Genomic DNA, 27,992 nt, shown 5'->3' with positions numbered 1-27,992 from the left:
ATGTCGGACTCTGAGGACATGACGGAGTTCGCCAGCATCGTGGAGCGGATCGAGCGGGGCGAGGTGAGTGTCCTCCGGATGATTTACGGTCCTTCTGACAGCACCAGTATGTCTGTCGTCATGCTTCCGACAGCAACGACGCCGGGCCGGCCTGCGGAGCTGTCAGGGGATGGAGAGGGATGTAAAAAGAAAAAAACCAGACTACTACCTATATTCTATTCTATTATCTTCTATTCTATTCGTTTTTTTAATCTTATCAGTACCAACACTATATCCATTGATAACACAGTATATGTTTTACACTACTCATTGCAGATATTTTAACGTTATATGAGGTATTAGTGTTATTTTTTACTGATTGAATAGCCTACCCACACCTATTCTATTCTATGTCTGACACGATTTCACGTGTGTGCCTCTTTACTAATCATACTATTACCTATTTAGTTCAATTACATTATAGTAACAATTGATATGTTAATATAATAATATTAAATAATGTAAAACCCCAATAGTTATATTCTACTATATGTTCCTATTGTAATGAGTAGTAATAGTCTATAATCTGTTAATTACATAGTCTGTGAATGTAGTCCTATCTATCTATCTATCTATCTATCTATCTATCTATCTATCTATCTATCTATCTATCTATCTATCTATCTATCTATCTATCTATCTATCTATCCTCCTCTGTATACTGTATTCTATATTGTATCCCTGTGAAATATGTCAGCTGTGTGCAAACCTATTAATGGCAACACTGCAGTTCAAAAGTCTTTATATAATTATATATTTTAGCCTGCCCTGTTTAACTGGGTTTTAATACATTATTAAGCTGCAATAAACCCCCATAACTCTACTCTGACATTGAAAGAAGATCTGACCCTTTTCTGTTAAAGAATTTCATAGGCTATAGATAGACCTACATCTCTATTCTATTATATTATATATGTCAAGGCCTGGTGGCTTGAAGGCATAGGCTTCTATTCTTAGAGGGGGGGAAACGTGAACGTAAAGAGCTTAATTAGAGGCTTCAGTCGCTGAGTGTGTTGGTAGTTAGCTAGGGCTGCAGGCAGATCACGGGCTCCTGTCAATATGTGGGACACTTGGCAGCAGCTGTGTGGTGAGAAGGGGCACTGGGTTACTGAGGTGTGTATGTGCACAGGGAGGGGGTCTTTACCCATTTCAGACTGACACAATGTGTTGAAATGCATCTCTCCTGCTCACACAATCTGTGACATTCATCCATGCATGAGCTGTGTGTGTGTTCCATGTGTTAAATGAAGAAACAAAGAGCAGACTGCATGCAATTGAATGGCCAGATACAGTTACTGAATTCAGTTTCAAATGTAATCAGGCCTGTCTTGCACAATGGACTACAAGGTTTACTATTATCTCTGTGGTGCCAAATCATCAGAGCTAATAAGCAAAAATGTAGACGATGAGCAAATCTAAACACAATATACTGTATAACAGTGGTTGTGAAAGAATCATTATTCTCTTTTAGGCCACAGTAACAAGCGACTGTCCACAGACATTCCCTTAAAGATCCTTTTTAGTTACACCTCTTTGCTGATAATGAGCCAGCGATACATAAAATGTACATACAGTTTTCACAATTGAATCTTTTGGCCTGAGAATGAAAATAAATAACCTACTTTGAAAATGATGCAGAATTTCATAGAGCCATTTGGAGGCTATAGCATCCTCTCTCCCTTGTGTTTTGACTCCCATGGGTCCTATAGGTCCCTACATGCGGCACACTGAACATTCAGGTTAAACACTGCTGTAGCAGGAAGTAGATATTAGATAGAATTGTAGAAATGGATGGAACCTCTGTTATACCTCCAGTGATTCCGATACTGTGGAGCTGCTGTCTGTATGGTTTGCTGCCAACAAATGCTGTTTGAAAAGTGAATGACTCAACAGTCCTAAAGATGCCTGCAGTGCCTTCAGTGACCTTGCACACGTTGGCTGGTATTAATTCAAACATTTCATCCACATCATTCTGTGCTGCTGCACAGCGTTGTCTATTTATCCCTAAAGACATCGCAGCTCCCTCCCAAAAAACTTGTTACATTACACTGGTCCATTTTGTTCTTGAACCCAAACCCTGTTGACCTGCTAGGGGGCCCTTATGAACAATATAATGGACTGCAGACCTCATCAATAGCCACTGCAGCAAGCGGTTAGCAGATCATAAAACACCTCAAACTATGAAAGGGAGCCTGACATTAGTTTACAATGATGGTGGAAGACAGGAGCCTATATATTGTCAGACCGGAGACTCTGAAAACCAGTTAGCCTTTTATAAAAACACTAAGCAAGATGTTGTGTGGCACTTGAGAGCTTTTGTTTTAATTAAGTCCTGATACTGATATATGGACTGATGTATAGACTAATGGAGTAAAAGTCAATCCCACCGCACACCTCCAGCACCTCTGTGTTTGCGTTGTAAAACACACACTGGTTTCACTGCTACCAGTGCAATAATGATATTTCGTGCTGCTGACGTCTGCAGACACAAGACACTTTCCCCACCACCCAATTCTATTCCCTCATGTCAATTTGTGTCCTTGTCTTTTTACATTTGCGAGTATTCTTGTTTCAGTTCATAGTTCGTTTTGTATATAGCAGGTCTATTTAAGTTTATGCGGAGCAATACTGGTCAGTACATCACTTTGGTCCAGACTGAAATATCTCAACAACTATTTGATGTATTGCCATGACATTTTGCACGGTCATTCATGTTCTCCAGAGGATGAATCTTGCTGACTTTGCTGATCCCCTGGCTTTTCATAGTGCCACAATCAGGTCATGGTTTACACCTACGCAGTAAATACCTGAACATCTAGACAAAAGTTGGTACAGATGTTATTGTTGGCCTGAGAATGACATGTAATAACTTCCCTTCAAGTTCTCACGAGCGCCATCATCAGGTCAAATGTGTATTTGACCAATACTTTAATTCATAACCTACAAAAAAAGAGAGCCTCAGCTGTGTTTTCTGTTTAGTGCAAATTGAACATCTGCGTGTTAGCGATGCCACAATGAGCATGTTTGAACTCAAATCACACTGTAACATTACCTATTTTATCTAATCTCATCCACTCTGATTGAAAGGAGGAAGATAATGCAAAGTAAATATGCAAAATAGTGCCGACTAGAGACAAGTCGGATTGATTAATTGATACAATTTACGAGCAGCACGTGAAGGCAGCATTAGTTCCGATGGAGATCCAGCCCCCTCGTCTCTCTCCACCCCCCACTGTGTCGGCCCGCCCGCGTGCACTGCAGCAGTGAATTGGCTGCTGATTCACCGCAGCCTCTCTCAGCAGCGTCACTCTATTTAAATTCACTCAGACCGTCGCTGTCGGCATCTTCTGCTGCCCGTCCGAGAAGTTTGTGTTTAGCCCGAACAAAAAAAACAACCCCTCCGGATAAGGTGTCGTTTTACTCACACGGGCTTGTTAGATTGTATCTCCCTCACCATGTCTACAGAGAAGCGGCGTAGCAGCACAACTTCGGTAAGTGCGAGAAGAGAGAGGTTATGATTAAAAAGAAGCGTTTTTCATTTCGTCCCGTCATTGTTTAACAGTCTGTAGCGTCTCTGCGGTGCATGCGGAGTGACCGGGCTTCGTAAAGAAAGTTGACCATTTGTTTTGTGGAGCCGTAAAGTGCCACCAGCGTGTGTTCATTCATTACTGATTCGAGCCATTGTTTGTTGTTTTAAATGAAACTATTCGCTTTGAGCAGGATTGGGGACAGCCTCTGTTTTGTCTGTTTTTTTCCGATTAAACTTCCTCTATCCTTCTGGGTATTGTCTTTTAGCACGTGCGGAGGCGTTTTTCCTAAATCAATGTTTGGTAGACTTTATTGAGACGTTTCTATCACACCACCTGTTATACATTAACTAATCAGTCCGTAAATGCGGGAGGACTCCCAGAAACCTTCTTTAATCGTGTTTCAATGTGAAAACGTGAGCTGCTGGAATCGTGTGTTTTACTGGTTGTCTATATTTAGCGAGCTGGGCTTAATCCTCTCTTATGTAATGTATCAGAAACATGTTAAACACACAATGGCTGGCTGTTATTGTGACTGCATCAGTGCTTTTAAAAAAAAAAAGTAAAGTTGAAGGTATGCTCGGGTGGGATGAATGGTTACATCGCACTTCTACCCACCTTTTTTAAAGACCAATCTTCCCACCTCACCAACACAGCAACATGTAGTGTTCCCAGCTAAAAGTGCAGACAATAGCCCTATTTGAGCTGCATCTAAAATGTCCTAATAATAGGTTATTGTTCCAAGAATAAAAGGCCTCTGTATCCTTTCCTCCTGGTGAAGTTGCCAAGCTTATTTTCAGGCTGATCTGTGATGCCTTCTGTTCTTTACTTTCTTCTCAGTCTCTCATTAGAGCATCTTTTTAAAGATGACGGCAGCTGTGGTTGCGCCTAATGCTAAACCCCTAGTGCCCTTTGTATGGCAGTTTTCAGTGATCATGTCTCCCATCACCAGGTCCCGATCAAAAACATCGAGAGGGAGCTGATCTGCCCGATCTGTAAGGAGCTCTTCACCCACCCGTTGATCCTGCCATGCCAGCACAGCGTCTGCCACAAGTGCATCAGGGAGCTGCTGATGCTGAACCACGAGGACTCTTTTGATGCCGGCTCCGAGTGCTCCCTGCCGGGCAGCCCCAGGTCCAGGGTGCCCTCCCCGTCCATGGAGAGGCTAGACAGGCTTGTGAGATCAGGTGGGTCTCGGGGTAAGGAGTCAAAGATATCTGTTTTTCTTTTTTAGATTGAATAAATGCGTTCTTTACAGGAAGGATTTTATTACGTCGAGATTAGTGCGGGCAAGTGGATCTCGCATTACTCCGAGGTTAAAGGGATGTTGGGGCTTTAGTAGGAGCCGTGTTTGTGCTATGTTGTTGGGCAGCCTGATTATGTGAGCTGATGGAAGCTATTAAGCATTGGACGGGAAGGACAAGTATTGAATTGCATCTCAGGCCATTTGTGATCCCTTTCAAGTAAGACAATAAAAGTTTTGCATCAGTCATGCAAACGTCCTGTTACATTGTCTTCCTTTAGTCCTGCTGGTCCTCTCAGTGGCTGCATTCAACAGGTTTCAATGGCTGGAGCCACCCCCTAGAGAAAAGAACAAAAGGTTGAAACATATTTCTCAAATAAGGAAATATGTGATAAGGCCATATTTAGTTACCTGACCATCAACAAGGGTAGTTCCACCGTGAAGAGCAAGTCTTTACCAATGCAGATTAAAGGTTGAGAGAAAATAAGTTGATGGAAACTCTGAGCAAGGCAAAAAAATGGGCCAAGCATTATTGTATGATATCTGGTTTTAGTATGGCACAGACACTGCCCTCCTCCCTCTCTTGTCCTAGATAAACAAGAACAAACATAAAAATGATTTGGTAATGTTACCACTCAGCCGTAGCGTTGTCTGCCATCACCTCGTCCTCTAATCCTGTCTGCTTCATTAAACAGACAGCAGGGGAACCTGACAAGCTGTTGGCTTGTCTACCATGAGAACAGAAATGTTGACAAGCCCCAATTGTCTCCGTTGTCTGCCTCTAATGGCCCAGGGGCATCAAACATCCCCTTCAATCATGCAGGGGCTCATGCATTCATTTGAAAATGTTTGAGGAACGGAGGTTTCACTCCACCTTTTAATCGGATATACAGGCATATGTGTGTGTGTCTTGTGTACACACAAGTGAACAAAGCACATCTGTAAGCTCCCTTTTAAGATATTTTAAACTCTTAAAACCAAGCTGAGCTGGAGGGAGGGAAAGCTGTGGTTGAGGGGGGGGGTGTTGCAGGTAGCTGAATTAACTTGTCACAACATTTTCTAAGTTCTCTGCTGAACACAAGCGCTGCTTGAGCTGAGCCTGATCAGGTCAATGTCTAAGCCTTGAAAACAGCGTGGCGGGACACAAGGCCGCCTCTCCTCGCTCTGAGAGCTCCGGGCTGCACGCCATTTCGATAAAGATGTCGTCTCATTTGTGCTCTTGTCCACTCTTCTTGACCAAACCAGGGTAGTGTGGTGTGTGTTCATACTGGAAGAGACACAATGAAGTGTAGTCGAATGGTCAGTATGCAGACTAGACGCATTATATATTTTGTGTTATTGTTCATGTACAGTATTGTCCCACAATGCAATGCACAAAAGTAATGGAGATGCTACTTGGTGAAGACAAGACGGCTACAAAAACAAAATAATCAAGTTCACCCAAGTTTTGAAGTTTAATTTACAGTGATGTCCACCAGTGCACATATATAATTCTATGTTGGCATACAAAATAATGAAAATACTGTACGATTTTTGTAGTGAATTGAGGCACAACTCGTAATGCTGAAGATAAACACTTATACATATTCAGAGTCCCAAATCCATACTACACTCATTTTAAGCAGGTTTTGAGTATGAAGTGTGTTCATACTGAGAAAATGACATAATCACATGTACTTAAAAACAGTAAGTCTGCAATGCTGTTGGAAGAAAATGGAGCAGCTTCTCACAGCTGAAAAAATATTCAACTAATTGTGGATGTCGGTGAAACGGCTTCAGAGACGCCACAGAAGGCAAAATACGTCTTTGTGAAGTTTAGTTGTCGGTAGTATTCAAGCTGCAGTTTGATGATGCATGGCGCTAGGGCTGCAACAACGAATCGATAAAAATCGATTATCAAAAGAGTTGGCAACGAATTTCATTATCGATTCGTTGTGTCGCGCGATTATTACGCCACTCAATAAGTCGCGGAGATGTTTGAGTGTTCACAGCAGCTCGGAATAACGGAACAGGACTCCGGTTCTGTAGCTGACGCTGACCGGCGTATAAACGTTGCCGTGACAACACCGGAAGTTGATTTACGCGATTTGTATTATTTTTAGTTTATTTCTGCAATTATAATAATTACATTTACTGCCATTTTGGGTACCTTGTGTTTAACTCGTAACCGTGCCGTTGTTTTACTTATGATAGACGAGCTTTTGTTTTTGTAACGTGACCATTAAACCGGAAGTTAAGCGGAGCCCAGAAAGATGAGAAATGGCGGGAGAAAACAGCGAACTTTTTCTTCCCCGTGTTATTCTACTGCTGGTCTACCAGAACACGGTGACGTGTATTCAGTTCACTCATTAAAGTGCTGTTATACGTGTAGGTGATGAGAGACAAGAGTATTTGTTTCTTTGTTGTTTGTACATGAAGCTGTTTTGTGTCTCTAGTTTTCCCGGTGTTTCCATGAGAGGACAATAATAAACGTGAACATCAGGAATAAGCGTGGACTCTTTATGACCAGTGTGGCTACAGGTTCTATTTTGTGGGTTTTTCTCTGAACTGGGGCCATGATTAAGAGGGACGGCCGGGGGAACCTCACCCGGCCCGAACACGGAAAGGATTGACAGATTGATGCTCTTTCGCCATTCTGTGTGTGGTGGTGCATGGCCGTTCTTAGTCGGTGGAGCGATTTGTCTGGTTAATTCCGATAACGAACGAGACTCCGGCATGCTAACTAGTTACGTGGCCCCGTGTGATCGGCGTCCAGCTTCTCAGAGGGACGAGTGGCGTTCAGCCACGAGATTAAGCATTAACAGGTCTGTGCCCTTAGATGTCCGGGGCTGCACGCGCGCCACACTGAGTGGATCAGCGTGTGTCTACCCTTGGCCGAGAGGCGTGGGTAACCCGCTGAACCCCACTCCTGATATTAGTCCATTTATTTTTTTAAATTATTACTTTAACAGCTCAGGGATGTTCGAGCAACCTGTTTGTGCACTTTCTGAAGATTTTTTGCACTGTGAGTTTGTTGTTTTGTCAGTTCTGTTAGAAAAAAGGGTTAGAAACTAATGCTTTTTTTTTTTAATCCGATTCATCGATTAATCGAACAAATAATCGACAGATTAATTGATTATTAAAATAATCGTTAGTTGCAGCCCTACATGGCGCAAGTATTGTCATTTCTTATTGGTGTAAATGATTTCACTGAAGCAGTATACAGACTAGCATATAGTTCACACACTGTGCAGTATGGGTTTGGGACATATAAAGGGATTTCCTGAAGTCTGAATGGTTGAACTCAAATAAGTCTAATCAATGGCCCATACTATATGACACTAACTGGACAGTTGGTGTAACCTGGTATCCATTTAACTAAGCTGCCTCAGAGCCACACTGAGGTACAGAGCTAAAGAGATCCCCAGAGTACGGCGAGGTGAACTGCTTTTTTTGGGAGCTATTCAGCCATTCATGGTTCAAAACCACAGAGAGCGGGCTCTTAAACACAGCCTGCCTCATTCAGACTCTCTCCTTTAACCTGAATGAGCTCATTCTTCACTGGCAGGACTGCAATAATCAAATCCTGCTTTTTTTGGGTAAACAAATCTTTGTGGACAAGTCTGTAATTTCTATACGCTCGTTCTTATTTAGAATTCATGCACTCAATTGAGGTCCCTTTCTAAAATATATATATATTTAATGTATAGTTCATTTACCAGCATCTCATGAAGAAACTAAGTCCATTTAGTCAACAGGAGGTTGTTCCCGTGTCAAATGCATTTACTCAGCAGATTAATACTCTGAGGTTTCCTAAATTATCTTAACACAGAGTACTTTATGAGCACATTTACTCCCAACAGAACAACCAACCGCCTCCAACGCTGCCATGGTGACGCAACCTTCCTGTAAGGAATGAATGAGGGATTAGGTGAAGGGAGCGAAAGAAAGGACTTAAGGCTATATTTATCAGTGCAGCTCGGACAAGCCCTGTTGTGCATGGACGGAGGGAATGTGGTCACTAAAACTTCATCTGCATTGTTTCTCAACTTCATCTTACTTTATGTTGCCAGGGCTCGAAACAGAGCACGATGCATCTATGTTCAACAGCTAACTCTGGACCAGTGCTCTGAAAGGAAGAATTGGATGCGTTGGATATATGCTTGTATATTGATTGATCCCAGTATGTACGCTAAACATGAAGCTACATCCTGGACAAGGTTAGCTTAGCATACAGACTGGAACCCCCCCCCCCTCCTTACTGTTTCTTTGCTTGTCACACTTTCTGTTCTCGCACGGCACATAATGCAGTTTTTACAGTGATAACGGTGAAAGATTTACCACTTGAAATGAGTTGTTAATTGTAGATGAAAGCAGTCTTCTCATTTCTAACTGACTAACATCTATTTTTAACTTTCCTTGGCAGATTTTATCAGCTATGGCAAGCAAGCAAATTAAGCTATCAGCAGCTAGTAAAACGCTGATGTTTCCGGATGAGTCTTTTTTTTTTTTTTTAAACCGAACACTGTAAAAGGGTGTTACATATTCAAGATGTCGTGATTAAGGACTGAGGATAAAGCTGCCTGCCCAACGGGAGAGGTTTAATGAACAGTCACTTGGTTTAATCGATACAGAGACTGAAGTGTAACAGGTGGGGAGTATAGTAGAGCTGATGGGATGTTTTTACCTTTTTTGGTAAGCTAACAGTTTCCCTGTGTTTTCAATCTTGATGCTAATTCAGCTAAGCTAGCTGTCTCCTGGGTCTAGCTTCATATTCAGCAAAACACCAAATAAGCATATTTCCTACAATACCAAACTATTCCTTTTAAATAAATTGACAAAAGAATTGTCTGACGAGTACAGTAATGTGATTTTTTTTCCACAACAGTCTAGTCCTTAAAAGTTGTTTAATTGCATGGATTTGTGATCAAATCTAGACTGTAAATAAGTGCACGGATCAAGAGTTAATTGTACTTTAACAGCTGTTCACATGTTGTATGTATATTTTAAACCATGTTTTGTATTTCACTCTGACTTGCATTACCAGACTTTTCTTTCAGTTTACTTTTAAGTTGTCTTTGTTTCTCGAATGTCATGTTTAACACAAACTGGTTTCTCACGTCACTTCACATTATGCATTGTTTCTTTTTTTCTTGTTGGTCTCACCTCACTTCTCTGTTCATTGCTTGCAGCCACAGTGCGAAGGTCGCTTGGAAGTCGAGGTAGACGGGGCCTCCGTGTTTTCAGTAGCTGTAGTAGTGAGTACAGTGTTACTAGAAACCCTGTGAAACCCTAGTTTGGTTCTACCTTTTCTCCACTAGTCTACTTCAGCCCTGTCAACACGACCGTACAAACTCCATACGACCACCGGTTGGGTATGAAACAGAATTTTCAGGAGTCTCTTTAGTTGCTGCATTTAATGTTGTAAAGTGTGTTGTTCATTCTTTGTTAGACACTTAATGCCAGGTAATAATGGTTCACATCTAAAACCATGTACCTCCTTTTAAAAATGTCCACTGAGCTTTAAAGGGATCTGACTTTTTAAAAATCCGGATAAACAAGGAATTTAAAGATGGTGGTAAAAGAGGCAAAATAACTTTTTATACATATTTTTTTAAAGCAATGCTGAGTCAGCATACAAAGGGGCGGACTAAAAGAGGAGCGGTGTGGCGTAAAGGAGAGATGAGAATCGGGGGGGAGGTAGAGTCTTTGACGGGAGCTGTGACAGAAAGGAATTGAAAGGAGCTGAGACTAAAACTAGTGAGAGAGGGGTGAGGATGTTTCCTAGGAGTTGAAGTGGGACAGGAATTTGTGTGTGCGTTTCTGTACACTAGCTGAGTTTAGTATTCCTTTCGTAAAACATGTCTGCAAGTAAAGCTGCTTGATTTGAGATGGAGAACTGTTAAGTCTCTGTTGTTTCTGAGTTATACACACAGAAAACCTACAATATGTTTGGGCTTGCTAAGATTCTTAACACGGTCTGTCTGGCTGTGTGCCTTTAGGATACCGTTTATGCTTCACTTGACAATCATTAGTGCTTGAGTAACGTTTATAAGAATGCAGACTTGTTTCAGCCTACCTCTAATTGTTTTGGGGATGATGAATTGAGAGTCAGATTGCAGGCCAAGTAAAACAAGACTGAATACTAGTTTTCTTTGTCAGATTAGGCCAGCTAATGCAACTATTTGACATGCTCAGTGGGTGTTTTTAAGAGTTGTTTTTCGCTTAAGAAATAGCCTGTCTATACTAATCCCCTCCAAAGAATAGACGGTAATATACCTGAACATATAATAAAAGAGCAGCAAACCATGAACAATAACAAATTAATCTTTATACAGATTACGGTCTTAAAATCCCTCTCAGGCAGCCGCTGAATGAACATAATGTCGATACATATGTTTGGATAGCAAAAGCATATTCAACAAGCCTAATTAAACTGTTTAGAAATGACAAATTTAAAGGATTACTGTACCTGGCTATTACACAAGATTCCCTGAACTGTGCGACCGTATTAAGTTGTTTTAAAATGTGCAGACATGATCACGTTTACAGTATAATTTTATGAAACGTGTAAATGCTGCATCAGTCCAAGCAACGGTGTCTGCAGATGTGTGCAGGGGAAAGAGACCCTTTGCCTCGGCCATGACTCGGCAGTTTCTACCTTCGACTATGCGGTCCCTCTGCAGATCCACAAATCAACACACACACACTTTGCTGCAGGCATCTCGTTTGCTTCCTGTTCCCTCACGCCTGCCGTCCTGTCCGCAGAACCTGAGTCAGTGTGCAGTTTCCCAACCCGACACACGCATGCATACATTCGTGCACTCGTATGAAGGCCTTCTGACAGACTTCTCCTTTCATCCAATGATTTCACCTAACAAGACCAAGCCTTCATCATCGTCAGACTAAATCTTTCATCGTAACGCCGCTCCACAATGTAAAGTTCACCTTTTGTCATATGCAATCAGGTCGGAAGGGTAATCAATCGTTTGCAATCAAAGCTCAGTAGTTCAGTTTGTTGTTGGATCACAGGCAGGTTTTGCCTCTAGGTAGCAAACTGTCCCACAGTCCTCTCTTCTGCGCACATCACTCGCTCACACTTCATGCACATGGCTACACATATCACATAGTTTGTTTGCTGTTCTGCCACTGCTTTTCCCTCAGCTGCACCTTTTTATTGTGTTATTTGGAAGTCTTCCTGTATTTGGCTTACCTGAGGAGTGTTTGATTTAATTTTCAGGTCCTCGGCAACGAAGTGGGAATACTGGCTTGCGTACTGAGATAAATCCAGCACTCCTCGCTTCCCCTGTCCCCCAGAAACGTGAAACAATACTTTTTTTGTAATTTATTTTGCCGTGGAGTTTGAGTTTTGCATTCCCCAACGCTTGCTTCTGTGATGTGACCGTGTTCCTTTATTCCCTCCTCGTGTTGCTGCTTTGTTGCGATGCTGCTGCATCAGTAACAAGCACAATGTTGTGAGAAACTCTTGAAAGCAGTGTTGCTTTCAGAGTTTTGTTGTCATGTGAAAATAAGTGTTGCTGCATTGACCTGGACATGTGATATGAAAGTTCACATGCGGGACATGTTTATTTAAAATGTTGCTTAAGTTCCACTTCACACAGTGTAATTCATTCACATTGCATGATTTAAAAAAAAAGAAAAAAAAAAAATACTGTAGTTTGTCATTCATTTTTATTTATTTTTTCTTGATCACTCATTTTAGGAAAATATAATTATTTCCATTGTCCAGCTCATTGTGTGCACTTACATACTCTTCATTCCTGTGATAATGTTAAATGTCTTGCAGTGTGAAATTGATTACTCATACAGTGTATTCTTTAGAAGCTCCAAGGATGCCGTCCTCTCATTAACTATCCTGTATGTCTTCACTCTGCCCCAGTACTCTTGGAAAGTCTCTTACCGGACTCATTTCCCTGTAATGACAACTCGCCAAAGAATTGCCTGTACTGATGTTTTGCAGCATACATCCATCTCCTTATGGCGTAGTGGTCATTGTGGAAATAAAGCTTGAAGGGAGACACACTGAGGCCCTATTTGTGAAGGCTTATATGATATCAAAGGCATTCTTTTTCATTACGATCATACTTGGCAACTCATGCAGATGATGTAATGCTGCTTTTGTGAATCTCAGCCCAGAGTGTGTTGAACACAAATGGGTGTTCACATGTTTCAAAGCCCCCATTTGACTCTCTTGGAAACTATGCCTTCAGTGTAATTTGAAGTCAAAGGACATTGTTGTTCACATGTCAAAATAGGGCCTCAGACAAGAGTTGAAGCTGGATGACCCAAAGCCATGAATCCACATTACGCATGCTCTTTTCTCACTTGTCCGTCTTCGCTCTCCTCCAGGCTCCATCTCGTCCCCAGGGTGGCGCAGAGGTTCCGTGACTCCAAGGGTCACCGCCATCCCATGCCCGGGATGCCAGCACGACATCGACCTCGGCGAGCGCGGCATCAGCATGTTGTTCCGCAACTTTACCCTGGAGAACATCGTCGAGCGCTACCGCCAGGCCGCCCGCGCGGCCATCGCCATCATGTGTAACATCTGTAAGCCTCCACAGCAGCAGGAGGCTACAAAGAGCTGTATGGACTGCAAGGCTAGCTTCTGTAACGAGTGCTTCAAGCTGCACCACCCCTGGGGCACACCCAAAGCTCAGCATGAGTATGTTGGGCCCACCACCAATTTTAGGCCCAAGGCAAGTACCGTCTGTCACTGCCTTGTGAAGGCTTTGTTTTTTTTCCTCTGTTTATCGGTTATTTCCTAAGACGAACAAACATGATTTTAACTCCGTTGGGACTATGAACGTCTCTCAGGAGTCCAAAGTAGACTTTAGCGTGTATAGATTTATTTAATGATTGAGAAGAATTCAGCTGAAAATCTGTCACCTTGTAGTTTTCCTGATCATAAATTGATGGTTTGCCCTCTTGAACAGGGCTTCAATTATAAAATGGATTATATAGAAGTGGGAACATTTATGTGACTATTTTATTCATTATGTGTTCCCCTGTGACTGCCGCATTGATTGGAAATCCAAAACAATCTGAATCATTGATCTTAGAATATTTGAAGCCTTGTTGGAAGCTTGAGTTACTGGCTTTGTCAATATATTGCATTGCTCTGTCCTATCCCCTTGTTAATCAAACGGCTAAATGCTGTCTATGATAAGTTCTAATGGGGATCTTGGCAGTAAAAAAAGTGCTGATTTTAAATTCTATTTTAAGACACTTCAGGAAATGGCTCACAGAGAGCTGTCTAGATGCTTCTAAAATACAGGCCATGTTCCTGTTTCACTTCAGCTAGTTTTTGATCACTGTAGAAGTAAAATGCAGACCATGTACGTACAGATTTTGTCTGGAATTTTAACTCATTGTTGTTCTGTTAAATATCTCAGGTGCTCATGTGCCCAGAGCACGAGATGGAGAAGGTGAACATGTACTGCGAGGTCTGCAGACGACCCGTGTGTCACCTCTGCAAGCTGGGAGGATCCCACGCCAACCACAAAGTCACCTCCATGAGCAGTGCCTATAAGATCCTCAAGGTACCACATTCACACACTTTAACTCTTTGAGAAAAGAGTCTGCTGCTTGCGAGCGTTGATTCAATACACTGGAACTTGTTTTGTTACTCTCTGTGAGACGTAGTGAGTCATTTGGAGTGTAACACAATACCCTTTTATGATGGAAAGGATAACGCTGTGCTCGATCACAATGCCACTGTTGAAGGCTTTTAATGGAGTGGTGGCCAAGTAAAGCAGCCATACAACTTGGCAATTTCTCTGTAAAAACAAATAATTCCAACAACTATGATGATATTCAGTACAGATGGATTTTTGTTGTTCTGTGCAGCCCACTGACTGATCCCTGAATCTCTCGTCTCCCGCTGTAATATTAATGTCTGACCCGTACCTGTGCTGGCACAAGATCTTGGATATCAGTCTCCTTTTGGAAACTGAAACCCAGGCTGGCTAACTGGGTTAAAACTAATTGGTCTCACGTGTGGTCGTCAGATTTGTGCCACACAGTAGAAACCATTTCAATCAGTGTGAGTGTTTGGTTTATCTTGTGTGGAGATAATACTGCCAGGAGCAGAGTGGTCGAGGCAGAATCTGTGTGACATTCAATCTGCTTGTCTGTGTTGACACAAACACAATGGTGCTTAATATTTAATGACTCTATTTGTTTCCCATGATTTTGTGTGCATTGTCTCTACAAATTGTTGGAAGATGTATCGGATGTCCTGGAATCCTTCGTCAGCCAGGAAGTAGTTTTGAGTTACATTTGCTTTTAACAGCAATGCACTCTGAGTCATATCATTGTGATGGTGAATGTTGTTTGACACACAGCACCCAGTGAAACAGGCTCCCACATACATGGTCTTACGGGACACTGCACATGACCAGAACAGCTGCAGCTGCAGCTGTGAATGTGATATAAGATGAGAGGAACATGTTGTGACCCTGTCAGATCCTGGGAATGTGAGCACAAAGTATACATTGATAAATCCCACCCTATTCCTTAAAGTGGCACATTAACGATATGTTATTTATCATCTTAGTGCCTTGTCACTGTGTATGTGCTTCAGAGTTTCACTTTATATGCTGCTGATCTCTTGTTTCACCAGGAGAAGCTGGCCAAGAGTATCCATTACCTCATCAGTAAAGAGGACCAGGTCCGGACTCAGATTACTGGTCTTGAGCTGCTCGTCAGTCAGACCGAGGTAAGATAGCTGACTCGTGCTGCCAGAAGTCCTCTTTTCCCCACGCCCCTCACAAAATCACATCTTATACCTCCTTCAAAGCTAGTTCAGTTGGTAGCTCTAAGAAAAGACGACTCTTGTATGTTCATTCTGCTTTCTAAACAATACAAATGTTTGTATAGCTTTTACAAAACCAGTCCGTTAAGTTGAGGCACAATTGAAAATTCTCTGTGTCCGAATAAGGAAGGTGCTCAACAAACAGTATGCAAACAAGGAAGGGAAGGATTTGCCTACTAGTTTCCCTCTGACGTGTCCTTCCCTTTTTTCTTTGGTGCTGGTCCTAAATGCGTAGCGTTCAATGCACCTACGCTTTGGGTGTTTTGTAAGAAGAGTATGTTTGGGATGCTCTCTTGGTTTAAGCACTTTATTTGGTCCATTAATCCTTCTCTCTCTATACTTCAGTTGTGTGATGTGAACTTTTAAGCTTCTCTTTCCTTGAATATTGCCTGAGAATGGGCGGTGACAGTATATTCCTAAACTCTTAGCTGTGGTTATAACCACCTTCAGTCAAAGTAGTTTTAATTAATTAAAACAACCATGATGTCGATTGATCAAAGTTTAATACATTTTAACTGTACTGCCACTGTTGCCTCCTTACTTTAGTAATGGTTGGAAAACGAGGAGACTGATCGCATAGCTACTCAATACTCTGTTCCCTCTGAAGAAATGCTTATAGTGTGTGTTTTGGGAGGGACATGTGAGAAGAACATTTTTATTTGCTTTGTACAAATTGATAACAAAATGATCATCTTAAAGGAAAATGGACAGCTAGCAGAGCGTCAAGCCAATGAGCACTTTGAGCGCCTGTTTGAGACTCTGCAGGAGAGGAAGTCAGAGATGCTGAAGTCGATCGAACAGTCAAGAAACCGACGCCTGGACCAACTCAAGGTTCAGGTACGAAATACCAGGACTGAGTTCCATTTCTATAGTGGATCCTCTTCATTCATGCATGCTTCCTTTACTCATCATATTCTGAACTGTAGAAAAATAAATCATGCCTTAGTAACCTTCTTCCCTTTTATGAGATTTGTTTTTCTGAGGATGCCACTTATTTTAAACAATATTTAAATTCCCTGACTTTTTGAAAATGTCCCAGGTGGAGGAGTACCAGGGCATGCTGGAGAACAGTGGTCTAGTGGGCTACGCTCAGGAGGTGCTGAAGGAGACGGATCAGTCGTGCTTTGTACAGACTGCAAAGCAGCTGCACATCAGGTAGATCTGGGTGATGGGTGAAGTTTATATTTAGTAATACGGACTTGAGGCCAAGCTGTTAATGTTTGTATCATGTTAACTGTGATCCTTCATTTTTTAATTTTAACAAGTGATTACTCTGGATAAGCAACAAATGTATTCATTTATTTAATTTAAAGGTCTGGGGAAATAACATCCTGTTATATAGGGGTCATACGCAATCACACAGACTAAAATCCCCCTAATCCCAAAAGAGTTCTGATATCCAATAGTGCGTAATCAACAATGCCTACACTGAGTAGGCATCTCTGGTACTGTGGTAATGATGCATGTATATCATCCTGCTTAAGTTTATGTGATCGAGGTTATTCGTTATTGTTGGCAGACTTATAACATAACAGAATATATGTAGATTGTACTACTTCTGTAAAACACCACTTCAAAGTATTTATCAGATGTGATTGGAATCAAAGTAGAAAGAAGTCGACAACTAACGTTCATTTTAAGATGGACAGCGCACTAAAGCGTCACTCTAGTGTCTTGTTTTCCTCCTTCAATAACTGGAAGCCGGGCCTGATGGGAATTCACAGCTTCCACTTTGAACTGCAGTAAAATGTCAATCATTACTAAGCTGCTTAATTATTAATTTATCAGATATAATTTCGCTAAACTTGATTGTTTAACAAACTCCACAATCTTGAGTGCGATGGGACTTATTTTTGTGTCGTACACGTCCTCGCCTATCGTTAGCGATACCTTCCAGTTTCTCGGTGGAGTTCACTGGTGGGATTTGGTCCGTTGATGTTAGTGTTCAGAGCATCTATCGGATTATGTGTTTGGGTGACTGGAGTGTGTCAGGAACACACAAAGGCACGTGCACAGAGGTTACAAAACTCAAGGGCAGTAAAGGAAAGACTTATGCTGCAGTGTCCAGTCAGCGCTGTGTCTTCTGCTCTAAGCTGACTAATTGATCTCCATTAGCAGCTTTGGATAATCAGGAAACATTTTCACTCTCAAGAGCATGATACTGGGGCCTGTACGGTTTCTCCTGTCGACAAGGACCTTATTTCTATTCCCCTTTTTCAGTTATGAAAGCCAATATAATATAGACACAACTACCTAAATGATGCCAGAGTACAAGCTTGATTTAAAGATATGGTGGAGCACACCTGATGTATTACAATAGTAATTCCATGCTACTCAAGATGAGCCTCCAATGAATATTTAAAAAAATTGTATATGTCGACCGTGTGTGTTTTCAGGATCCAGAAGGCGACAGAGTCTCTGAGGACCTTCCACCCTGCATCTGACCCCTGCTTTGATGAGTTTGTGCTGGACACATCCAGAGAAGAAGCTCTGCTCAAAGAGATGTGCTTTGGTGGAGGTACAACCAATTTATTTCACAGAGCAAGATACAATATTTACTGTGACAGTGTTAAGTTCTAAAATTGAATTTGCTCGTTTTGCGTGTTTTCTTCACAAATACTTTAAACCTTGAATGAAAGTCCTGTCCCAGTTTGAATCAGGAAGTGTTTACATGTTTTCAGGCCGTTTTGTGACCTCCGTCTTGTTCTCATTCAGTACACTGCTCCACTGTAGTGTTTGCACACAAGATGTCTCGCAGAAACTTTTTGTTAAAGGACAAAGTGGCTGGAAAAAGTGATCATTGGTTCATGTCACGAAAATATGGGAACAATCGCTGCTTCTATTCAGCTCTAAAATGAAAAATTCTTCATGTGTCCTCTAGACCATGGGAAAACTGGCTCTAACGCTGAGTTTTGCCCCTTTAAAAAGTTAGTTTAACAAAATAAGCTTGTCCTTTTTTGAAAAGCAGGCATATGTTCAGAATAAGCTGATTGTCATCACCTGTCCGTCACATGCACAGCCCTGTGAACTGTGCTGTGCTAAGAGGTCAGAGGTCATCTGTAGGATCGACTGGTACAACCCTGGATGCACTCGTAGTGGGTTTTACTGCTCTGTGAAGCTTGTTTCTGGTCTGCTGATTTACAAAGACTTGTTCTATAAAAGACTGATCAGGCTGAAGTTTCCCAGGGAAGATAGGATACATACTACTTTCATTGAACTGACATACTTTCTTTTTTAAAGAAAGTGTATTAGAGGGATTATTACACTATTATTTTAGGTATACGGTGTTATGAGACAGACAGAGAAAGAAAGAAAGAAAGAAACACGTAATGGACACTTGACGCTCGGCCAGCAGGAATATGCAGATAATATTGCAGCATAGCACGAGGGGCGAAATTATTTTTCCAATTCAAAGTTAAGAGCTGTACCGTCCCACGATTTTCTGAGAAACGGCTCGTCAGAGTATGGGGAACTATTTCTGTTGAATCTCAGAGCTATAAAGGACTGAACAGCTTGGTAGGTAAAATAAAATGTTATCATGCGTAACAGCAAACCTTTATTGATCATAAAAGTTTCCAAGAGCAAAGAGCAGTGCCTGACCAGGTGAGTCTTTGACATTAATCCTAAAGCAGCTGGACTGACGTGTGTGTGTGCGTCATAACTTTGATAATCATTGTCAGATTAAGCCGTTTGTCATCATGGCTAAAATCCTCTTCACATACTAAACTAAAACTGGAGAATTATACACATTACACTACAATTATGCATCCTCAAACTGAACATTATCGCATTAACATAAGCATAGTATGGCGTTTATGTTGGATCCACCTGAGTCACATTCCTTCCTTGATTGCATAATGACAGGATTGGAGATTGAGACATACTCGTTACGACTGAGTGATGGTTTCTGGCTGTGTGTGGCCGAGGCTGGTTTCCTGTCTAACCTGACAACGTTATGCGTGTCAGTGAGCAGTATTGAAGATCATTTCTGCAGATGGTGACGGTTGGTTGCGACGGGTCGTTCAGTCTTACTTAGCCAGAGACGGTTGACTGGTGTTTGGGGGCATCCTGAAGAAAGAGCCCTGTGTAAATGATAAGATGGTCCGTCTCAATACAAAGTAAACGGTTTAGATTGGAGTGGCAGCTGTGCTTCCAGACAATAGCTGAGGTCCCTTTGGCATCAAGTGGATGCAGCCGAACAACTGACAGTTGTCTCTGTGACTGTTGGTGAGTTGGTGGCTGGTGCAGCCCTGTTAGCTTGTTTAAAATCAGTGATGTGAGATTTATGTCTGAGGCTACTGTTGATTCTGGCTCGACTCACGGGCCAGTGGACTAGAAATGGACCACTTTAAATGATGAGAAGAATAAACTGTTGGATAATCATCGAACCAGTTCCAGTGAAGTTGAGTTTGAAAATGAAATGCCTTAAAACGTAGTGCTTTCTAAAACATTGGCTACTTTCAACCCACACTTGAAGAGAAATGACGTGAAGTCTAGTTTTACAGAAGTAATTCTACGTTAGTCTTTGAAGTTGCCCAGAAGGATGTTAAGCAGCTATTCATGAGACATAAAAAAAGTAGGATATAATGAAAAAAAAAAGGGGGGAAATTGGTGACGTTGCACAAAATGCAGCAACCAATTGCGTCACCAGATGACGAGACGCAAGATTGGGCAACCATTTTGAAAGCTGTGATTTAACCATCAGTGATGTTTTTGTAATGTTTTCCTTTTTATATTTAAATACTTTCATTAACATTTTAAACGGAATTGGCAACAATCTAATCTGCAAACTTTTAACCTGTAAAAATATAAAATCTTTATTGCTGTTATCATATTTTTTGTCTCAATGACCGTTTGAAACATCTACGTTACTTCTTCTCATCTACAGTATTTAAGTGCACAACCAAACACCCGTACTATGTCAAGGTTCAGAGTGGATACAAATCTATACCTATAATACCTTGTTTTAACAGAACTGAATGTTCAGCTGTTTGCCTCTTTAGACTTTCCTATAATGCCAACACTGGAGAAAACGGGGTTTTCATATAAGAGTGGACACTAAACTAATCGCTGCTGCATGCAGCAGTTTGGTGGCACTTACATTGATGTTTGCCTTTAATCTAAGTATCCCGTGGGAGTTAGTGATGCTCTTAGTCGGAGCTCAGAGAGCAAAAAGAAGCTGTAGAGGCATTAATTTAATTGAAGTCTTGGCAGATGACGCAGCGGTGACAAAACACTATTGTATCACTGGATAGTGCCCCAAAGCTCTTATACATCCTTTTATACAGGAAAATGAAAACGCATCTATGTTTATGGACAAAGCTGAGGCTGATTTAAAATCCGTGACTACAAAGACCTTGCTATTATGTTTTGTAAACTGAGTGTATTGCGTCCTCGTAGCAGTCAAAGAACAACACAACTTAATATGCTATTGTCAAGTTTTGAACATGATTGGCAGCCGTCTTGTTGGTGTGTAAAGCTGTATGTCGGATTTTGCTCCCTTGCTAGCTTGTCCCATGTTTTCCAGTCATATCTTCCCCTCTTGGATAACGGCATGTTTGTGCTCATGTTAAACCAGCTGCAGATTTTGACCCCATGCTCTCTCTTGAGAGGCCGTGAAAGACTGTGTTGTCAAGCGTAAATGCCCGTTTGTGGTCTCTTTCAAATGAGCGTTTCCTCAAAATGTCAGGCTGAAAGCATTGCTTCTCTCAACTATTTCCACTTTGAGTCAACGTTTTAGTTTAATACATATCCTCTTAAAGATGTGACGAGTTGAGTCCAGTCCTCTCACATTTGTAGAGGGACAGAAGAATTTAAATGGACACAGGAGAAAGTAATTCCCTGCTGTGTAATTTGGCCTGGCTGCTGTCTGCCTGGCAGCATACTATATACTGTATGTGATCATCAATAGTGCTTTTTTTCTTTCTGAGTGACTGAACTTTGTGACTGCTGCCTGCTGTGTTGGATGGCTGACGGCCTGGTTTTAGTTTTTTTGCCTGTTGGTCCATCTGTTGGAAACGGGTGTAAACATCAAATCGTATCATTCATTGTTAGCGGCTGGTTAGTTTAGAATAAAGAATCCCCATTATGTGATTTACACTTGAGTGGTAACTCATTACTTCCCTTGCTTACTAATCATCTAACATGAAGGTGTTCTCATGTCGTTAAATCGGCTAAGAATGAAAGTGTTGAATGTCCCTTAAAAGACTGTTCCCAACTTCCTCGTGGTGACCAGATAATTAAAAAAGAAGTAGAAATCAAGACCATTTTTCATCCCTTCTCCCTCAAAATGTTAAAATTCACTTTCAAAATCCAATAAGTTTAGTCAAAGCCACTGAAACGGGTCATCTTTATTCTTTATTCTGCATTATTTGATATATGTCTGTAATGCGTCTTCACATACAGAAATGTTACCAACATGGCAGTGGAGTTGTACGTGGACTTCATTGGGGCTATAAGAGGATACAAGCTCATGAAGGAGAGTTGAGCCTGTGAGAATAAAGACTTTGGAGACTGAGGATTAGCCAACTGACTTTTGAGGCACAGAAGGCTCTGCGGAACTGGTCAGCGAGGGGAATCTGTCTGTAGGGGGAAAGTGCTTTAGAAAAGAGGGATTGGGAATGTCAAAAGATGGAGAGAGAGAGGGGGAGGGAGAGAGAGAGAGGGAGAGAGAGGGGGAGAGGGGGAGGGAGAGAGAGAGAGAGAGAGGGAGAGGGAGAGGGACTCTTATTACAAAGGCGATGAGGAGGGGAATTCTCACAGGGAGAATGAATGAGTTCTGAAAAATTACTTTATCTTAGAGAAAAGACGGTGACCTACATGGTTACAATAATGTAATTCTGGTCCTGGAGAAAAATTGGGTTTGGGTATAGAGAACAGGAAATGAAAAGGTGGATTTGTTGACTTAAAATAGAGGATGGATGTGAAGTGGGTTGTAAAGTTTAGACTGAAGTTTGTTGCTTCACGGGAACTCTTACAACCACAAAAGGAGAGAGAAAAGACAAATGGGATGGGGGAGCGGGAAAGATGAAAGTGGTCAAACGGCCATGGTAAAGAGATGAAAGAAGGGAAATTGAAGGTGAGAGAGGAAGAGAGATGTGCTGTTGGTGGTGGGGGTTTTACAAAGTGCGTTTCCTGGCAGTGAGGCTATTTGAAAACCTCTTAACGGGCTCCATTATGTAAGGCAGTCTTGTCCATTGTCCTGAGTGGATAGTCCTGATCCCGACAAATCTAATCTTTGCCACACTAACACTGCGGCATTTGCTTAAACCTAAGATATTGAGCTGAAGCACTATACTAAGCATGATTAAGACATGGGAGCTTTTACTGGAATTTCCTTCTGTATAAGTTAAATTACTGTAGTTTTTCCCCCATTTATGCACAAGATCTGTTACATCTTCTTCATCAACAGAAACCAGTGTCTCAGCATTGAGCTCCTTTTGTTGGCTGTATTCCAATATTTTAGATTGTACTTGTTTTAGTTAATACACCTCATGCGTCATGAGAGGATGACCCATGTTATGTTAGTAAAATGTAAACCCGACACGGCAGCAAGACTAACTGGTTCTTTTGTGTTTCTCCAGTTCCAGACCCTCCTCTGATTGACTTGTCCAATACCAGAGTCTATAACGAGGCCTCGATCTGCTGGAGGCTGCCTGATGACCACCTGCCTACAGATCACCACATGCTTGAATACCGCAGGTTGGTGCATGCATACAAAGAAATAACAGCAGGAGAAGAGTGGAGGATCGTGTAGATCCACTGACGAGCTACATGCTTGTGGTCAAATCCAAACTACTCGATATTTACTGTAAACTCCTTTTTTCTCCAGACTCGGGGGCCCGAGCAAGTCCCCGACCCAGGAGGACAGTGAGGACAGTGGGGTCTGGAGGACTACAGACAGGGTGTACGGTGCTAGCACTGTGGTGGGCGACCTGGACCCTGACAGCCTGTACTCCTTCAGGGTCAGAAGCTGCAGGAACTCCATGTTCAGCCCCCACAGCCCCGAGGTCACCTTCCACACACCACCTGCACCTGGTAAGCATGAGACCGGCTGAAGTATTCCAGAAATGTCTGTTACCTTCTCCCCCATGATGGGTTTGCGTGTTCTTGGTCTTTCCTTTGAGTCTTGAATTGGACCTAAAGGGAATAGAAGAAAGGAGGTGTAGATAAACGTGAAGACGTCTGTTAGGTTCTTAAAGACAAAGTGTTGTTGAAGCCAAGAAAATTATTATAACGCAATCTTTTTTAAAATCATTAACACAGTATTTACGTACAGGAGAACAGCCCCTGTTATTGGGCTTCTTTTGGCCAAGGCAGCAGCTGAGCCGCTCTAGCCCTTTTCACTTGAGTGACGGATGCTTTATTGGTTTTAGATTTTTGAATTCTCGTGCGGCATTCACGACGGCGTGTTTTAGTTTATCACCATGGTAATGGCTTTTGTGTTTGCTATTGCTGAAACCGATATAGCTTCTTTGTGTGGGAGTGGAGGGCGTTGTACAGAGCAACAGCTTGGGAAAGAGACCTGTAGTTGCATCTGTTGCAAGCATTTCAGGCTTGGCTGACAGGCGCAAGGTGGCATTCATTAAACACAATCATCCCAAACATCTGCTGAACTTGAATTCAAATAATTTCCTCCCAATAAGGGACTGTCACTTTGATTTATATTCTGCTGGGCAATCATTTCATTGTCCTCTCTTTGCAAATCCCAGAGTATCAATATTCAGTGCAAGCTTTCCAGAGGTGTTTTCTGTGGTGTTCAGACTCCACATCCCCCCCCCCATGGCAGGAGGCTGCATCAAAATGAGTCTGTTGCACACCGACACGTCACTTCCTGCTGTGATCTGATATGGCTGTGCTTTGATGTGTGTCCTGCACAAGCCTTGTCATTTGTGTTGGGATTGGAGCTTCCACATTCCTGTGCTCTCTGGTTCGTGTAAGACTGAGTGGATGGATTCACTGTGCGTCACTAATGAGGTGACATTTCAGGCCAGGGTGAGAGGCAGAGGACAAAACAAACCATGGATCTCACACACACATACACAACAGTACTCATGACAAAGCATGAGTGGACACAGTTACAGACCACAAACGTTTCTTTTTTTTTTTTTTTTTTTAGCCATATAATTTTTTTAAATTGTGAGGACTTCAAGCAAAGATCTAAGTGCTTACATTTTGTTTTCAGCGTTAACGTCTTGGTAATGATTCATTTGGTGAGCAGGATATCTTTCAGTCCTTCAAAGCCCAGCTTTGAGCAAGTATGTTGAACAGCTAACGTGGGTTTATGGAAAAAGCACTTTGCTGCTGAACTCGCAGATTTCAAGGTCTGGTTGAGGTTGAGAGAGACGCAGTTTGTCCCATGAGCTGCTAAGTCATCATTAACTCGCTGTGGAAAAAAAAAGAAGAGAAATCCATACTATAAATATCAAGGTCTACTTCTTAACTGGATGCTAAATTATAATATTTCTGCTTTGGGACTAATTTCATGCTTAATTATGTTTGCCCCAATTTTTCTTTTATTTATTAAATCCTATCAAGTTACAGTAGCAAGCAGATGTCACAGATGGTATTTTGCAAAATGGATGTTATCACTGTTGCATATTAAAAATGAAACCCAAAGACAAGACTTTAATAATTGGACAGTGAAGGGTTTTATACACCCTTTGGCTTATGTCTCTGACTTGGCACTGCAAGATAGCTGTCGGTATCCCAACTAACTTAACATAAAGCTGCAGCATTGTTGTCTGTCCAGGCAAGGTTCTACTACTATTATCCTCATCATGGCCTAGAAGGACCCCAGACACATGCAAATGAGCTGGTTCCTCCCCAGTGTAGACTTCAGATTGCGTTGGATGGTTGAGTGAACAGGCATAATCATGTCAGCCTTCATATATTGTGGATTATTGTAATTGTGGCCTTTGGACCATTAACTATTTATAGAATGCATTTAATTGAACCCAGATGATGAATATAAATGGCAGCTGCACATAAGAAATGAGGACTGGATTTCATGGCTGTTCTAAATGGTGTGATGATGATGATGATGATGATGATAAGTGGGTCTTTGCTTAGCTCTTTAACATTGTGCTATATCGCCCTCATGTGGCAGCTCTTGTCACCTACACAGCTCTAAACCAGTTTATTCCCCAACAGAGAAGAAACTACTGCCTTTTGTACAAATTGTATGCCCTCACAAGATTATTTTTTTTTCTTGACAACGTACTAATTTTTTCTTCATTTTACCCTTTCTGGTTTCTTCTCTCTCCTCAACCTCTTCCCCCACGTTCCTCTTTCTGTGTTTTTTGTCCACCTTTTCTGTCTTATTGTCTTCTCTTCCATTCGTCTGTCCTCTGGCTTATTCACTCCCTACTTCTTCACGTACAGCTTTTGGTTTCCTGTTCAGCGACAAGTGTGGCTTCAGTACGGATCGCCTCATTCTAAACCAGCGACGGGACACTGTGGAGAGCGTAGCAAGCATGGCCTTCCTCCTCGCAGCAGAACGTGTGCAGACGGGCAGCTACATTGGCCTGGACTACATAATTGGGGACACGGGCATCTCTCAGGGAAGGTATGCCAAAAACTGACAACAGAGACTTTGTACAAAGAAGTTGTGTCCAGCAGTATGGCTAATTGGCAATGTTAATGTTGCGAAGGGAGTCATTGTAAGATTTTGTCTAAAGAACAGAGCTGCACAAACATTAGCCAATTAGAGCTAAATTGAGGCAAAAACTACAAAACACAGGAAGTGTAGCACACAACGTGGAGGCCCTCTGGCATTTGCTCATTAGACTGACGATATGTCCTGCTGTCTGGATATGAAATATTTAAGAGACACAAAGCAGAGATAAAACTTTCTTTTTGAGCACAAGGTGGTAGGATTATTAAACAGTCATCTCTTAACCGTCTTTATCAACATCCACCAGAGGACGAATATCAACAGGTCGTCACAATGTCCAGTCCTGCAGTAATAACCGCGCTTGCTCTGTTTTTGTTTTGCAGACACTATTGGGCCTTCAAGGTGGAGCCGTACTGCTACATGGTTAAAGTTGGGGTGGCCTCTGACTCAAAGCTGCTTGAATGGTTTCACAATCCCAGAGACACCAGCAGCCCGAGGTAAGAGCACGCACCATGATGTCTATCCTCTACAATCTGTCCATGTAGTGAAACTGAAACAAAGTTTTACAAATTCTATTTATCTTTACCTCTACATACCTGACTGCAGCGCACACGCACACAGACGCAAACGATCGCAGCACAGAGATAAGTGTGTTTGAGTCATACCTAATCCAGTGATGTAAGAGAACCAGTGTAAACTCGTAAAGAGCTTACACTCAGACAAAGCTGCCTTTCTCACTGGCTCAGCTCCTGTAAAAGCATGTAAAGAACCACATTTATTTACGCAAAAACATTTTAATCCTACGGAAATGACATAATGCATGCAAGGTGATAAACACCGGGCAGCATTCAACTAGTTATATGAGGTTGAGTATGTTTTTATTTATTTTTTTATTTACCCTCTTTCTTTTTTTTCCTTGATTGTAAATTGAATGTATGTTTTGGATCAAACGTTTGAAGATATCAGTTTGTGATTTTTACATTTTACTAAAAGATAAAAAAATATCCGGCAGATAAATTGATAATGAAAGTGATAGTTGTAGCTTTAATTTGGGCAGATCATTACTCTGCTCTCTATTTTACACAGGATTATGATTCTGGCTTTGACGTAGGTTTCAAAACATTTTATACAAACTAACATCCTTGTCTCTCTGTGTCCATCTATCCCCCCCCCCCCTCTTCTTCTTCCTCTTCCATTCACCAGGTATGACCATGATAGTGGGCATGACAGCGGCAGTGAAGACACATGCTATGAGCTCTCCCAGCCCTTCACCCTCCTCACCATTGGGATGGGCAAACTCTTCATCCCCAAGACTGCCTCATCCTCCACAGCAAACGCAGCGTCTGGAGACCCCGGCAACCGCGTGCTCCCCATGCCACAGCGCTTGGGCGTTTGCCTAGATTACGATGCGTGCCGGGTGTTCTTTTACGACGCCGACACCATGAGGTGCCTTTATGAGAGGCAGGTGGATTGTTCGGGAACAATGTATCCAGCTTTCGGGCTCATGGGCAGCGGCAAGGTTCAACTGGAGGAGTTCATCACCGCTAAGAGGCTGACCTTCTGAGGAGGGATGGAGCATTGGGAGCTGCAGATTTTAATGACAGGGTGATGGAGTACAATCCAAATGGTTTTTGTTGAAGGCAGATGTGAGCAGGGCCTTCAGTCCTAAATGTGAAAAATGGTATCTCTGCCAGAGACTGACCTATTTACAGTTGGCATGTATAATGTATGATCCATACACAAGAGTCCACATAC

The 27,992-nt window shown here is 42.0% G+C and overlaps 1 protein-coding gene across 2 annotated transcripts; it reads left to right on the top strand.

Moving 5' to 3' along the window:
• Positions 1 to 27,992, top strand: trim36 (tripartite motif containing 36; the record flags this gene model as incomplete). Of its 2 annotated transcripts, none has more annotated exons than XM_079161973.1 (13): positions 1 to 63; positions 4,519 to 4,753; positions 13,159 to 13,505; positions 14,202 to 14,348; positions 15,431 to 15,526; positions 16,322 to 16,459; positions 16,662 to 16,777; positions 18,019 to 18,140; positions 23,206 to 23,323; positions 23,454 to 23,659; positions 26,006 to 26,189; positions 26,621 to 26,734; positions 27,441 to 27,992. In XM_079161973.1, 13 exons carry the CDS (start codon positions 1 to 3, stop codon positions 27,799 to 27,801), a joined length of 2,247 nt encoding a protein of 748 aa, XP_079018099.1. In that variant the 3' UTR covers positions 27,802 to 27,992. The 2 variants fall into 2 exon arrangements, with proteins under 2 accessions (XP_079018099.1, XP_079018100.1); XM_079161974.1 differs by having other exon boundaries at positions 23,206 to 23,327; positions 23,485 to 23,659.

This window comes from Pholis gunnellus (assembly GCF_910591455.1).
Source record: "Pholis gunnellus genome assembly, chromosome: 6".
NCBI classification, from domain to species: Eukaryota; Metazoa; Chordata; class Actinopteri; order Perciformes; family Pholidae; genus Pholis; species Pholis gunnellus.
The sequence above is the reverse complement of the archived record's forward strand: the minus strand, read 5'-3'. Positions and strand labels throughout refer to the sequence as shown.